The sequence below is a fragment of the Centruroides vittatus genome, unplaced genomic scaffold (genome assembly GCF_030686945.1).
Source record: "Centruroides vittatus isolate TY-2023 unplaced genomic scaffold, ASM3068694v2 contig_3343, whole genome shotgun sequence".
In the NCBI taxonomy this organism is placed as follows: Eukaryota; Metazoa; Arthropoda; class Arachnida; order Scorpiones; family Buthidae; genus Centruroides; species Centruroides vittatus.
This window is the reverse complement of record NW_027122147.1, coordinates 380,717-396,362: the sequence shown is the minus strand read 5'-3', so window position 1 is coordinate 396,362 and position 15,646 is coordinate 380,717. Positions and strand designations below refer to the sequence as shown.

General features: G+C 32.5%; 1 protein-coding gene across 1 annotated transcript; it reads left to right on the top strand.

Moving 5' to 3' along the window:
- Nucleotides 1-1,422: 1,422 nt before the first annotated feature.
- Nucleotides 1,423-10,867, top strand: LOC136973974 (uncharacterized). The gene is made up of 4 exons (XM_067268748.1): nucleotides 1,423-1,446; nucleotides 4,166-4,327; nucleotides 8,797-8,944; nucleotides 10,617-10,867. The coding sequence occupies exons 1-4, from the start codon at nucleotides 1,423-1,425 to the stop codon at nucleotides 10,865-10,867; spliced, it is 585 nt and encodes a 194-aa protein (XP_067124849.1).
- The last annotated feature ends 4,779 nt before the right edge of the window (nucleotides 10,868-15,646 follow it).

The following is a 15,646-nucleotide window of genomic DNA, read 5'->3' as shown; positions in this document are numbered from 1 at the left end:
AGACTGTACAAAGAAGGGCATGCACTATGAAAAAGGACATCATACATTATGCAAGACACGTCAAACTGATTCAACGTCGGATCAGAGCTCTCGCAATGTGCCACTGGTTGTAATCGGGGCTAAATTGGCCTTGAAAACGAGGAACATTCCTTATTTTAAAAATCAAGTTTTGGTCAACATACGACGAAGTTGCGTGGGACAATCATCAAATATTATTCATTGGTTTATTTTAAATTTACAAAATAGACTAGAAATCATAAATTTTCTGTTGTTTGTTGATAAAGTAATATGAGGTCCCTTGGAGATTAGAAAAAGGGAGACAAAGGCGAAAAGAGGACACGTGCCCTAAGTGCTCCAGTGTACGGCGCCCAAGCAGTAATAACTATGAAGTTTCTCTCGTCCCCGAAGGAAATAAAAACGAAAACAAAATCAACAAAACAAATAAAAATAGATTTTTCCCTAATTAAAAAAGAAGCTTTAATTTATATTAAAATGTTTTTATGTATAAGATTTTGGAATGCATTTGTATCCGGGACCAGAGCTAAATGTTTATGATAGCATGCCTTCATTTGGCCGTCTGTAACAATCGAATAATAAGATTTTGCCGTAATTAATAATATTAAGTTACTAGAAATTCTCCCGTAATACTTGACGGGAGAATTTCTAGACTGAAGAAGAGTACAGATTTCAAGAAATTCCATAGCTTATACTGCCCGTCGGAATATAATTGAAGTGCAATAATACATTTTAAATAACATGTTCGTTAGATCGTTACTTTCGATTGGATAATAAAGCGTCACATGGTCACTACAGAAAGATTTTAAAAAAATTGTTATAGAAGTGACACGAAGCAGATATCTTTTATTAAAATTAAAATTTTAAATTTAATGAAGGAAGTTTAAAATACGCCATTTTCCAAAATATTTAGAAATGCAACTTAAGGGAAATTCCGTCGTCAAGCATGAAGTAAATGAGGTCACTGATGTTAACCGAAATAGATAAAACGTTTATTCTATAGCTAATATTGCCACAATATACGTAGTCTATACTTTCTGTTAGAACATGAAACGAATATAACCAAAATTTCTTCTGGATTGGGCAAAAATTGCAGGAGTTATAGGAAATTCATACATACACACAACCAGACAGACACAGACAACGGCTTTTATATTATTAAAATATTGTCATCTGTAACAAAAAGTTTTATGTAGGCTAGTTCTTTTTAAAAGTCAGCCCTAATTATACCTTCCTGTGTGTTATAGTTGTTAAAATAGATACGCAAACAAAATTACAATATAAATTCAATGATCATTTAAAACGTTTTAAAAATAATTTAATTTGAATATATACGTTATTTTATCTATCATTAAATTACATTAATTGCAATTTTTTAGATTTTTTCCTCAAATTACTTTTCTCAAAATGAATGGCGTTACATCATCAAAGGTAAGTTTGAAATGTTTTTGTTTCGCATAATAAATTAATTTTACTTCTTTATGGGAACCGCAATATTAATGTGTAATATTCTCTATAAGCCGAATTCTATGTGCCTGCGAAATCTTTCTGGTCACTCAAAAATTCCAGTTACAGCTGATCAACTATCTTTATTTATTTTTTTTCAGAAAAATATGACATATACATTTCGGATCAAAGTGTAATTAACGATCTCTTTTCAGTGTTACTGTATAAAACAGCATTAATTATCACAAATGTTTAATAAAATATTTCTTATATATAATTTTAAAATTCTTCATTTTTAATAAAAATAAAACCAAAATCATTCCAAATGCAGTTAGAGTATTTTTTCTCTCGAATAAAACCAATGTAGGTGATATTGGATGATAAAATTATAGAATATTTACAACTTTGTAGGTCTCCTTGCAAACTATAATAATAATAAATAATATAAAAAATCAACCGCCTTTGAGTGACTTATGTAAAAAAGGAATAGTATATAAATTGAAATGTACGTGTGATTTCCCAAACATTACATAGGAGAAACAGGTAGAATTTTCGATACTCATTTATTCAAAGTTTTAGATACTCATAAAATTTTAGAATTTTAGATAGCCGCAATTCGATTGAGATATGCACAGTCACCATGGTATAATCACACAGGTGGTAAAAAATGTACAATCAATAGAAAAAAATATATATATTCAAATACTCCATAATGATACAGACATTTATAAAAGAAAGTTTAACGTCCAGTGTCAGGTGACACTGGATTTAACATGACACCTACATTAATATAATTCGAGAGAAAAAACTACACTGTAAGTGCATTTGGAGTAATCGCCTTCTCTTAGTTTTATTTTTATTAACAAACAATTCGGATGTTTCTCTATTATGCAAATCGCATGAGTACACTTTTTGAAATAAATGCAGCAGAATAACCTTTCTAGCATTAGTCATTGCGTATCAAGAATAGGGTAAACGAAAAATCTAATAAACTTTAAATGGGCATGATAGTCGGTGGAAGACGTGATGGATAAAGCATTTCTAAAACATCAGCTCTTGTGAGCTTTTCACGTATCAGTTTCAAGAGTATATCGAGAATGGTGCAACGAAGAACTAACGTAGTCATCGATACTCCTATTGAAGAAAATCGCTTCTTCATGACAGAAGTCGGAGAAAGATGGCTAGAATTGTGCGAGCAGACAGCAACACCATAATCTCACAGATCACTTCAGATTTCAATCTTGAGCAGAATAAAATATCATACCGAACCACTAATCGCACCTTGTTACGAATGGGCTACAATAGCTGACGGCAGTTCGAGTAACGTTGTTGGTGTTGAGTCATAAGACTATGTCTCTTTATGCACACAACACCAGCAATGGATCAGCGAAGATTAGAAAATAGTTGCTTGGTCTGATGACTCAGTCCTGTTGCATCATGCTGATGGAAGACTCAGAATTTGACAAAACCAACATGAATCCATGGGATTTCCTGTCTGGCCACAACCGTGCAAGTTGATGTAGGGGTGTAATGGTATGGGGAATTTTTCCTGGCACACGTTGAACAAATTGTCTTTCTTATTACTAAATTCTGGAGATGAATTTAATTAATTTAGCGATTGTAAATAAAGATTTGTCTTATTTAAACATCATCTGTCACAGTTAACTGTAAACTGTTCCAACACTATTGGCGATTGAAAACGAATGTCCACTCTGGCATCAGTTTAAATTACTGCCGAAAATAGTATTGAAAGTCCAGAAGTTAGTATAGTTATATACTGTTGGTTTTTAAAAATCTGTCATGGATTTAGAAATAAATAGAAGGAACACTAAAACAACATCGCTTCTGCAATGTACCACACAATATAAGAGCAAGATTATCATATTTTTTTGCATCTTCTTCTAAAAGATTCCAAGTAACGTAAACAATTTTTACATATTTAAAAATTTAGAAAGGAATCATCCAAGAACACTTTTGTCTATTCTTTACATTTTTATGTCTGATTATATATAAGGTATTACTGGATAAAATATTTTTTAGTACTCTAGTTATCTCAAAGCTTATTTCAAAAAGTATTGAATAGGCCTATATTTACATAAAGCCACGTAACTGCTGTATTTATTTATGTACAATTTATACATAACGGTATTAATATTGTTCTATTAATATTAATACTATTATAATTTATTATTATATTATAATAATTGAATTAATACATAATAGTATTGCACAATTTATGTACTGTACAATACTATTATGTGGCTTTATGCAAATACTGTATTTACAGTGTTTTCATAAAGCACATAACAGGTTGTTTAATCTAACTTTGCTTTCTTTTTCCTGTCTTTTTGCCATTTATAATAATAGTTTAAACTCTCAAATCATTTATGATATTTTAATTTTTAAAAATAAATACTGCTTTATTTTTGTTTAAATCAATCTTTCATTTCAAAACTTATTTTCATACTTGAAAATGCTATTCACTTAACATTAAATACTACATTTTTCATTAATATGTCCTTACTATATTAGATCCTGATACTATATTAGAAGATTCTGAACAAAAACCTTCAAATTTGACATAATATGTCAAAACCCAAGATTTTGTGTTCAGAATCTCCTAGTTGAATTTCCTTTAAATAAGAATTTAATTTCCTTTATGTACGTAATTTTCTGCATAGTTTTACAGTATATAATTTTTCAGCTGTATTTCATAGAAGACTTTTTAATACCAGCTCTTGAAAGTGGAAAATTTGGAGAAAAATTATGTTGGATCGACAAATCTAATAGAATATTTAAAATCCTTTGGAAAGATAACAGAAAATCGAAAAATAAGTTTATAGACAAGCCTTCTGAAATATTTTTGGTAAAAAGTTTTTGTTATTCGTGAAATTTATGTTAAATATTAATTCATTATTAAATGGGGACGAAAACACATTAAATTTTAATTTTATGGTATATTAAAAATAATATAGTGCTGTATAATTTTTATAATAAAGTTAATAATGGAAATATTTTTAAAAATTTTTGTGCTATGAATATCAAATCGCTAATAAAAAAAAATATCATATACAGTAGAATCAGTAATCCGATCTTCGATAATACGGCCTGACAATTATCCTGCACATCCTCCAGTGGGATTGACTATGTGCTCTTATTTTCATGAAAATGTTAGTAATTCATACATCCAGTTTTCCTGTTTACTCGGGTTTCATTTCTATGTAGGCTACATTATTGCGTTTCAGATCCCCGTATCATTTGCTTGATTGCCTTCAAAAAATTAGTATCAAAGGGTGATAAGTTATGTCATTCATTTTCATTAAGTCTAAATACTAGAAAATTGGTTGAGATGAGATACCGAAATTAAAATTGAAATAGGACAAATGTACGCCTACTACTCGTATGAGACAAATCCATTTAATCCAGCACTCTCACCAATCTGACTCGCTCTGTGCGAGGAATGGCCGAATTCGCGAGAATCTATTGTACTTTTGATAATTTTAACATTTCTGTCAGTTTCGTTTAATACAATACAATTTTTTAAAGCTGTAGATGACTTTTGAAACAAGTTTTTGCGTAATTTTATCCAGAATTATTCTTCGTGATTGACTGTTTTATTTTCAGAAACATTAAAACAGGTGAAGGTTAATTGAGGATAATTTTTAGTTGCTTTGTCTTTGTTTTGCAGAATTATTGTCTATTATAGTATAATTCTACTTAATTACAGGTAAAAGCTTTTCGCTCTCGTTTATTTATTCTTTTTTGTTCTGATCATTCTTTTTTTAACTCTCTTTGCCCTACGGGCGATAAGAGAGCCTTTTATTTTAGCAAGTCCAATATGGGCTCGACCAGGCCCATAATGGGACGATTGGGTGGTGAGGGACGGGACCCAATATATCCGGCCAGACCATTCCCGAAAAATTCCAGAGTGGTAGGATGCCATCTTAATCATTCCACTATTCGGTCGTCTAAATCTTTCCATGCCGGAAACTAAACCCGGGTCTTCTCGGTGAACGTCAGATATCCTAACCATTAGGCTATATTAGCTATTAGCATTCTGATATTTCAAAAGAGTCACGAATAGAAAAATAGTCATGGTTACTTTGAAATAAATGTTTCTGAGATATATACTAGTATATATATAAGTCCTATTTATAGTACTTATGCAGATTCCAAAGCTGATATTGCATTTGATTCCAAATTCCTCACATTTACAGATATTAGATGAATCATAAATATTAAGCATTATCTGGTCAACAAAATTGGTTGAGATGAGATACCGAAATTAAAATTGAAATAGGACAAATGTACGCTTACTACAGACAAATCCATTTAATCCGTTTTCAATAATAAAATCAACTATTAGATCTTTAAAATAAATTTAATTTGTATATTCATACATTTTTAATGATGCAAATTCGAGTTTAAGCAACATGAATTTTTTCATGATGTCTTACTGCATTAATTCTCATTATTCATGACTTATAAGATGGAGCGTTACGATCATGACAGGAAAACTAATTTTGAATGAATAGAAATTAAGATTGTTATCATATAGCCATATATAATAAAAATGTTACAATAAAATAAATATAAATTTAAATTGAATATGACTTATTGATACAAAGTACTATATTATAGGCTAGCGATGGTGAACTCATGATCAGTGCGACAATTTCAAGGTGTAACCACATTGAATGTTTAGTTCGAAATTATTAGGCTTTCATAAATTATAAAAAATATTTGATAAATTTGGTAAATTTAAAAACTTTGTAAACTTTGTAGTGTGAAAGCGGGGTCCTAAAACTGAGATGAAAAGTCATAAAGGTCATGAATTTTGTATAGAAAAATTATCAAATAAATTACAGGACATTTCCCATTAAACGAAACATTTGTTTCCGTTATAATCACGTTATCATTTTCTTTTTACCTATACAGGGTGTTCCAGGCCATAATTCTCAACGCAACTGCTCGCATCTGGGTCTTACTTAGAGAAAAACGTTTCTAAAAGAACCACAGTGAAAGAATTAGTGGATCTCCAAGCGCGTGGTCTTCAATCAGAAGTATCTAGCATATCTGTACGACTTTTCTATTATTTTTTACACTAATTGTTCCGAACGTTCATTCTCTAAAGTAAAAATTATAAAGAATTTGAGAAATTCAAAGAAGGAGAGAGTATATGGCTACTTTGTATCGAAAATTTAGAAGCGCGGAAACTGGTCTTGTCCAAGGCAATAAACAATTTGCTGCAATTAAGTCCAGAAAAAAAATTAGGCGGTCAGTGTTCATTACAAAATAGGCTTATTGTAATAAATATTATAGAAAACCCAACGGGGTACTTCTTCTAAGAAGCAATTATTAAAAATTTTAGACGTCAAATTTTTATAAGATAGAATTTGAGTAACGGGAATTCATTTTCAACTAAAACTAAATTAAATTTTATCATTGACTTTTGGAAACGTTGCAGAAAAGCCCACTCATATGTAGTTACGCTACTGATCATCGACCATATAGTTTAGGTTTCTTTGGCTACGGCAACGTGACACATGGGCGATCTGACAAGTGAAAATGCCTCCCGGGAGGTCTTTTAAGGGAAACTGGCCCCTATTTAGGTGTTACTAACGTGAAAAAACCCGAAAAACTCCACGTGGTCAGCCGCGAACCCACGACCAACTGTCAGTGTTTAGTGGTTTTATCCACTTGCCCACAGGTGGGCTTGGACTATATGAATGATCTCAGTTTGAATCAATCTGATCACTATCAGCCAACCCGATCCTCAGTGGAGTGAATGATCAAAGGTGAGAAATTACACATGGATTAAACCTAGCTCTTTCATAACAGTAAAGAAAATCCCGCACTCAACAAATAAGTCTCATTATAATCAAATTTAAATTTGAGGAAGCAAAAATCTAGAATTACAGAATTATACAATCACAAATAAATCTGCCGTTTATAAGACATAAAATCCTTATAGAAGTATATAAAATTATGCTAATATTTTACATTTTTTACTAAGCAACATCCAGTTCTATAAATGAACATCCAGGAAGTTATTTGTTCACCTGTTAAGTTCGTTGTCTATAAAAATATTTTAATATCACAAATTAATTTGCGTCTGATTAGGTGATAAATTAACGACAGAGCATCAGCTTGATTAATGTTACCAGCATATTACAGGCTATATAGTCGATTATAGTTAAATCCATTAAGGAATGTTTGATCCACAGGAATCCATATTATCCAAAATTTCGAGCATTGTACAGATTTGGTTCATGAAAGGCAATTTAAAAAATAACAAAGTAATGTGTGTGAAAGAGTGAGTTGCCGAAAGTCGAGGACCACTTGTACAGATTTATATAACGCAACATAAATATGATGCTTATGGAAAATAAGGTTGAGTCTATAGATTCATAAATAATAAAAATTTTTTAATGTAATAGTATGGACAGATCGGTTAAGATAATAACCTGGATCGAACCGATCAAAAATCTCAGGAATTTTTCTTGGGTGCTCCTTCAGAATATGTTGAGGCGCTGTCCCTCGCCACCCCACTTTGGGTTTACCAAAAGAAGACCCTCAGTATTCAGAGCGGAAAGAGATAAAATATGTTAAAACGAGAAAGCTATAATAAATTCTTGGCCAATAATTTATTTTAAAAGTCTAAAATCTAGGAAAAAGCCCCGAAAGCAAATTGAAAAACAATACAAAACCAACATAAAATAATTTATTGAAAAGTTTCATAAGATAGAATTTGAATAAAGAGAATTTTTTAAACAACAACAAAAAAAAAACAACACTTCAGTTTCATCACTGACTTATAGTACTGTGTATACCGTTATTACAGACACTTCTTTAAACAATGCAAATTCATTGTAAACAATGTTCCCTCTAAGCTGCGTGGCTGCGCACTGCTCAAATTGTTGCCGCGCAGGCGAGCTAGCGCACTGATTTGAATTGTTATTTACTTATTACTTACTCACTCTGCAACATGATTATTGCTACGTATATTTCGATTAAATACCTTAAATCATTGACAAAAGATATTTTGTATGGAAGTATGTTTTAAAATGAATTTTAATCTCTACTTTATAGTTAATTATTTTAACTTTTATAGGAAAAAATAAGATTTTATACCTTGTATATATATATGCTCAGAAAAACTTTTTGCTCAGAATCTGCTCAGCAAAAATTATTTTTTTGCTCAGAGAAGTATATGTTCCGCTCATCTACAAAAAAAATTAGAGGGAACATTGATTGTAAATGCATTTACGTTTTAATTAATGAATTTTTATGTATCAAGCTCTAAAATTTTCATATAGCTTAGTTTATTTACAGGCGTGGTTAAAAATGAAAAACAATGATAAAAGAACAATTAAGTGTAAAGATATATTTAGAAGCGCATTATATTCGAAAGAAAAAGAGAAAATTTTAAGAAGATTAAGAAATCATGAAAATTACAGATGCTATCAGTTTCTAGAATATGGTAAGTTTCTTCACTATAACAATAATTATTATTTTTGTTTGTAAAATATTAACTAGTTTACGTCTGTTTTGTTTGTTTCGATGGAAAAAATGGATATTATTTTATTAAAAATGTAAATTAAATTAGCGTTGTAGAACCAGCCAAGAAAGTTTTCTTGATCAAATTTAATCAATATCATCTAGATTAAAGTGAAGCTTCGAGTTTGAATCCGATCCGCACTCCATAATTTATCATATATAGCATGGATTGAAACTTCGTTTCTCAAGCTCACTCATGTTGAACCATTCCTTTAAGTCCAGATACGATCGTAATAGAAGAAATTATAGTTAGTCATATTCCACAAGTTCAGAAGAAGCATTAAATTAAATTAAAAGTGTCTTCGACCGGTTGGCTGAGATTAAGCATCAGTCACCGCTCTGGAAATGCAGGATTCAATTCCGGGCGATCAAAAAACTCCAAAACAAAATTCGAAGATAGTCTGTTCCGGATATATCTAGGCAGACCTTCCTTCACCATTCACCTCATTTTGAACCTGGATGAACCCTTGAAGAAACTGAAAAAAAGACCCTCACAGCGCAGACTGAATAATAATAAAAAAAAACATAAAGGAACGAGAAATTTTTTGTTGTTACATCGACATAATGCCGGGCTGCAATTTTTAATCATATATATATTTTTAATGTATTTAATTAAAAATATCAATATATGCTCTCTACCTCAAATTAGTAGTATTTTGCCCCTGTCCATTACACTTTTTCTGTTAGCAATAGAGTCATCAATCAATCTAACTCCTTTCAGGAAAAAATTTTTGAATTGAAATAACGTGACTTCCAGTATAATTTATGCATCAGAAGTTCTTATATATTTAATCGGGGCCTCCTGCCCCCAATCTTTCCATATCTGGTCTCGACTTTCATCTATCTAACTCCGTTCTCGAGATTATGGAAGAACGACAGACAGATGACAGTGGGAATTTATAGGTCTACGATGCTTTCAAATTGCAGCCTAACAAGATAATTTTTCAAAACATTTAATAATACAGATAATTTTCCAAACATTTCAGTTCTTTCCAATTATTTTTTCTGTTTTTCCTAAGTTTAGAAAAAATCTTTTGAGCTAAGTTTGGATTAATAGGTCTTTTCTGGTCAACTGGATCTTAGCTTCGACAATATTATTTATTCGACGGACAACAAAAATCATCGTGATGAGAGAAATTTTTCATAAATTCAGAAATGTGACAACAATGATGCCATATTTTTGAAAATTTGTAAAATATATCTTGTTTTCCGTATTCATAAATCAACAAGTCCAGATTTTTATTCTGAAAAATATGTTAATCATACGTTTTGCAAAAAATAGTATAAACTATCCATAAAAATAACCTAAATAGATTCAAATCTGAATTCCTCAAGAAGAGACAAAACCTAAATGTGGAGCAAATAATCTAAGTTCAAATCTAATTTGATGATTTTATAAAATGAGTTTTTATTATTCAGGTACAGATCAAATAAAAAGGCAATATCATACCATTGGTTACCAGCATAATTATTCATTTCTGAATTATCCTATAGTTATTTTATGTTATGAATTAAATTATTCTATAGTTACTTTAAGCTCTTCACATAAACTTCTATACTTTTTATTGATCAAATTTTTTAATTTTTATTTTTAGCAGGAAGAACTGAGAATTTAGAACCAAACAGTTTGGTAAATCAAATTTTTGCATCATCTACTTCCTATAATCTACAAGTTTCACCTACAATTTCACAGATACCACCTAATATTGAAAATTACAATTATTCAGCTATACCAACGGAAACAGAATTACTTGAAGGAATTTTACCTGAACCAAATAATCCATCAAACATAGACGATATAATAAATTATTTTAGTAATGAATCTAATCTTCTAATTAATTGCTAATATATTCTAATTAATTGCTTTATTAATATTACAATAAAAATAATTAACTTAATTAGAAAAGAGAAAGAGTGTTTTAAATGATATTTTAATTAATAAAACAAATTAGATAATAATTTATTTCTTAGCATTACACATTCTAAAATCTAGATTTTTATAATCTATAATAAAATATTCGGCAATTATTCTGTATTAAAATGTAATTGTGTATGCAATTATGTGTGGATTGTGATATCTTGTAATTCGTACAATTAATTAAAGTATATTTGCATATAAATTTATTTAATTAAAAATATTAACTTGTGTAAATAAATATTTTATGTAAATTTCAATGTGTATATGTTCGAATTTTAAAGCTAGATTTCAGGATTTGAATCTGATCTGAATCTGATCCCGCCAAGTAAAATGTCGCTGACTGATTACATATACAGAAATCAGAGTTGCCGATTTTCGGGGATCAATTTCTCCACCTCCAAATACCTGAAGTAATTTCGAATATCTCGTTCGAAAGAAAACTGTTTTCTTAGGTAGTGTGCAAAATTTCAAGGTTTTTTATAAAGCGGTTGCCGAAATATAAACGATTCAAAAGTGCAAAAATCGCAAAATAGCTGTATTTTCTTTTTATTCATCTGGCACTGCAGATTCTCGTAGAGAAAAAACTACCAGGTCTAGAAAGCTCAAATTTTAAACTTACGCCTTCCTTGTTATCGGTGAGGTGCTCGCCAAACTTCCGGGTCAATAGATCAAAGTTCACAGAGTTTTCATAGAGCTAATTCAGTTTTACGGCTTATTTTTATGCTTATAAAGATAAAATTACATGAAAACAAATGAATTTTATTCAAAATGTTACTCAGAATTACAAAAGCTCAAATTTATGCCGATTAAAACTTTTAATAACGATTTTTCTAAACGGCGCTACCGACGCTTTCGATACACCGTCTACTGTCTACAGATCTCGATATGCCGCCTATCGCGTTCGATTGGCAGCGCATTTGGTCGTCGAGCTCCGATGACCGATCTTGACATAATAATACAATTATTAAACAAAGAACAATTGATATCCAAACAAAATCATGTGAGATGTAAAAAAATTTCGCCAAGTAAAAAAACCTTATGACAGTTTAGACTGTGGTCAAATTTTTCTTAACACTTTTTCTTTAAACTTGGCGCTTGAAAGTACCCACAGGATTTTTACCTGTATTTACCTTACATCTCGCCTTTAAGCTCCAAGCTTATCTTTACCAAAGAAAAACTACTAAGAAAAATTCGACCACTGTCTAAATTGTCAAATTTTACTTGGCGAATTTCTTTTACAACTCAAATATTTTTGTTTACATTTTAAGTTTTCATAAGTAATTTGGCCTGGATATCATTCCTCATCTTATATTCACGTTGGTTTATTCTATTGAGAGTTAGGTGAACTTGTAATAAGTGTCGCTGAAGTCAGTAGTAGGCCTATATCCCAAATATGCCGTTATTACGTAAAAAATTAAAATTCACTTTGGTACATGTATAAGAAATGCTGTAATAAAGTATAAATTGATATTTTTATGTATATATATTAGCCTACTTTTTTTTTAACTCTTTTAACCCTGTGGGCACTAAGAAGGCCTCTTATAGTAGGCCCATCATGGGTTCGGCCAGGCCCACAATGGGGCTACCGGGTGGTGAGGGACGGGGCCCGACATATCCGAACGGACCACCCCGAAAAATTCCTGGGGATTTCTCGACCCGTTCGGATTCGAACCCGGGTCTCCCAGAACAGTAGGCTGCCACCTTGAGCGCTCGGCCATCCGGCCTCTATATTAGACCTACTTTTTTTTTTTTTTTTTTTTTTTTTTTTTTTTTTTAGCTCTTTCCGCCCTGTGGGCACTAAGAGGGCCTCTTTTAGAAGGCCCATTATGGGTTCGGCCAGGCCCACAATGGGGCGACCGGGTGGTGAGGGACGGGGCCCGACATATCCGAACGGACCACCCCCCGAAAAATTCCTGGGGATTTTCGACCCGTTCGGATTCGATCCCGGGTCCCCCAGAGCGGTAGGCTGCCACCTTGACCGCTCGGCCATCCGGCCGTCTATATTAGCCTACTGTATATTAGCCTACTGTATACGTTGAAGCACATACTAAAATTTGCCATTTCAAGTCCCTATGGTGTCGTCCATTAATTACATGTGCAATTGTGACCAGAGGGTCGGCACCAGACCGGTGATGCTTATGTCAGGACTGACACCACTGTATCTTTTAAGGCAGACACAGAAACCTTGTTGACTGCGGATTCGGTTTTGCACGAACGGTCGCGTATGTGAGAGGTCGGATTCGGGACTGGACGTCTGTGAGACAACGCGCCCGAAAGAAGTGCACACTACAACTTAATTAAAAGGAATGGTATCCAGGACCAGATTAACCCACTTTGGGGCCCTAGACATTTTCTTCTTACCGGGCTCCCTCTCTCTCCCACAAGAAATAGAGCGCACAAAAAATATGAAACAATAAATAAAACAAAACTAAATAGTGTGAAAAACTAAAACAAATCTTAAATTTTTATTAATAAAAAATATTTAATATACAACAATAAATTTTAGTTTTTCCAGAAAAGTTTGAAGTTTGTTTACAAATTTAAAAAAATTGAAATTTATTTTATTAAATGTCTAACAAAAGTTGTTATACAATAACAATATTACCTTAAAATATTAATTGTTTAATTTAACCTTTTTGGTTAATATTTAAATAATATAATATTTTACCATTGAGAGATAAATTGAATAATGAAAAAGATAGTTTAAATAAAAGCCAAGATAGTTTTAAAAAAGTAAGTATATAAATATGAATAAACTTTATTTAAAAATTCTGTTTCCTAGTCTTTAAATCAGGAAATTTATCAATTATTTCATCATAATTAATATTAAGCATTTTGTTCGATGTATAAAACAGCAAAATGTACGTTTGTTGTTATTTTTTGCCCGGGCAACGCCGGGCTCATCATCTTTTAGTTAATATTATTCTTATCGCTATAAAAAAAAAAAAAAATTATAAATCATCGGAAGAATTACTTTCAATAAGAAGAAACAACCATAAGAAGCAACTTCCCTTTCTTCGATCAGCAAAGATATCTCACACAATCAACCCACTCTATAACCATCCATTCGCAAAAGATGCTACCCATCTGCGTTTAAACATCCATTTTCGTTTTCAGTTGCAGCTTAACTCATATCAAACTGACTCACTTCTCGCCCACCCAGGCAGCAAAGGTAAAAACGAAGTCTAATGCTCTATCAAATTCCTGCTTCCAAACTTTATACGGTTCTCCATTCTATACCAACTGTATATGCAATACTATTCAGTATTTATGTAACTTTACATACTAGTTAAATTGCGCAGCAGTTTTCCCCCCAACTTTCCACCTAACAAAACTCTATACTAACTTTAATTGCCAACAATCTCTTGACTTTTTCATTTCAACCCTATGGTCACCCTACATTGACCAGCATTATTATTCTCGACCATCTTCTGATCGGCACCCACTCTTTCGCATATACATTATTATAGGCTCCTGCTCTTTATTTAACAGCTCACTGGAAAAGTTCTGCCAAATATTTATATCTTACTCCGCGATCTTGTATTGGGAGAATATTACAAATAGCTTAGGGATCGCTGTAGTTAAGAAATTCACCACCTCTTGGTACCAAGTTGCCATTTTTCACCATGGAATCATGGATCCATGAACCCCCCCCCCATCAAAAACCTAAAATGGTCTAAGAGTGTCAAGGAACTTATTCCCTCCAATCTATAACGTTCAAAACCTAAGACACATTGCATTTCGGTGCTTTATCTAATTAATCCTTTCAATTATCTGCTAGTTCACTCTCCATCAATATGAAGTATTATAGGTTCATCAGAGCATATCCTCTCTGCAAGATAGCGACCAGATCAAACGACATCCTGAGAGACAAGAACCATCTCATGAACACATTATTAAGCTCTGCCACGGCTTTGCCAAACCCTTCCAACAACTGACCTACTGCCAAACTCGAGATTCTCTCGCATACGGATAGGATCTTGAGAATCTCGCACACCACCTACGTTCGCTGCTGGTATGAGCCTTCAATTAAAGGGAGCGAGCGGATTTGAGCATGCATTATACGCACGGGGTCCTCAGGGTCAAGATGCTCTCAGTATCTTATGAGAAGAGCGCCAAACTCGGTGCTGAGTACAACTTATACCAGTTTCCTTATTTCTTTCTCTGACATATTACCTTTTAAACCAACAATCCTTCTACCCGCTCCTCTCGTCACGACGCGATACCCTACGAGTCAACTAGGGATCTGAGGCAAAACGGCAACCAGCATCCTCTCGCTAATGAAAAGCATAGTGTCGATATGAACAGGTCCGAACGGATCGAATCCCAACCGTTGTATAAGAGATACCACCTGCCATGAGAGCGCACCGAAGGTTGGACTCACGTATTCAAACTCCCAGGAACCATTATGTCCTCGATTTCCAAGCCGACTCCTCCTTTACTACCTCAGTGGCTCGCTCTCTCCACTTGGTATTTCCCCGATCGTCACTCAACTTTCTCCTATGTCGCATCAATTAATAATTCTAGAGGTCCTCTTTGCTTATAGATCATATATTTACCTATACCTAATTTTTCTATAGACGTTAAAAATCGGCAAGAATGTAAAATGGAATATCCCTCCATCGCAACCTTCCCAATTATAGAGATGCATTGGTTGTGATTACTTCCACCACATCCTTACTTTCCCCGATGTATAAACCATTAAAC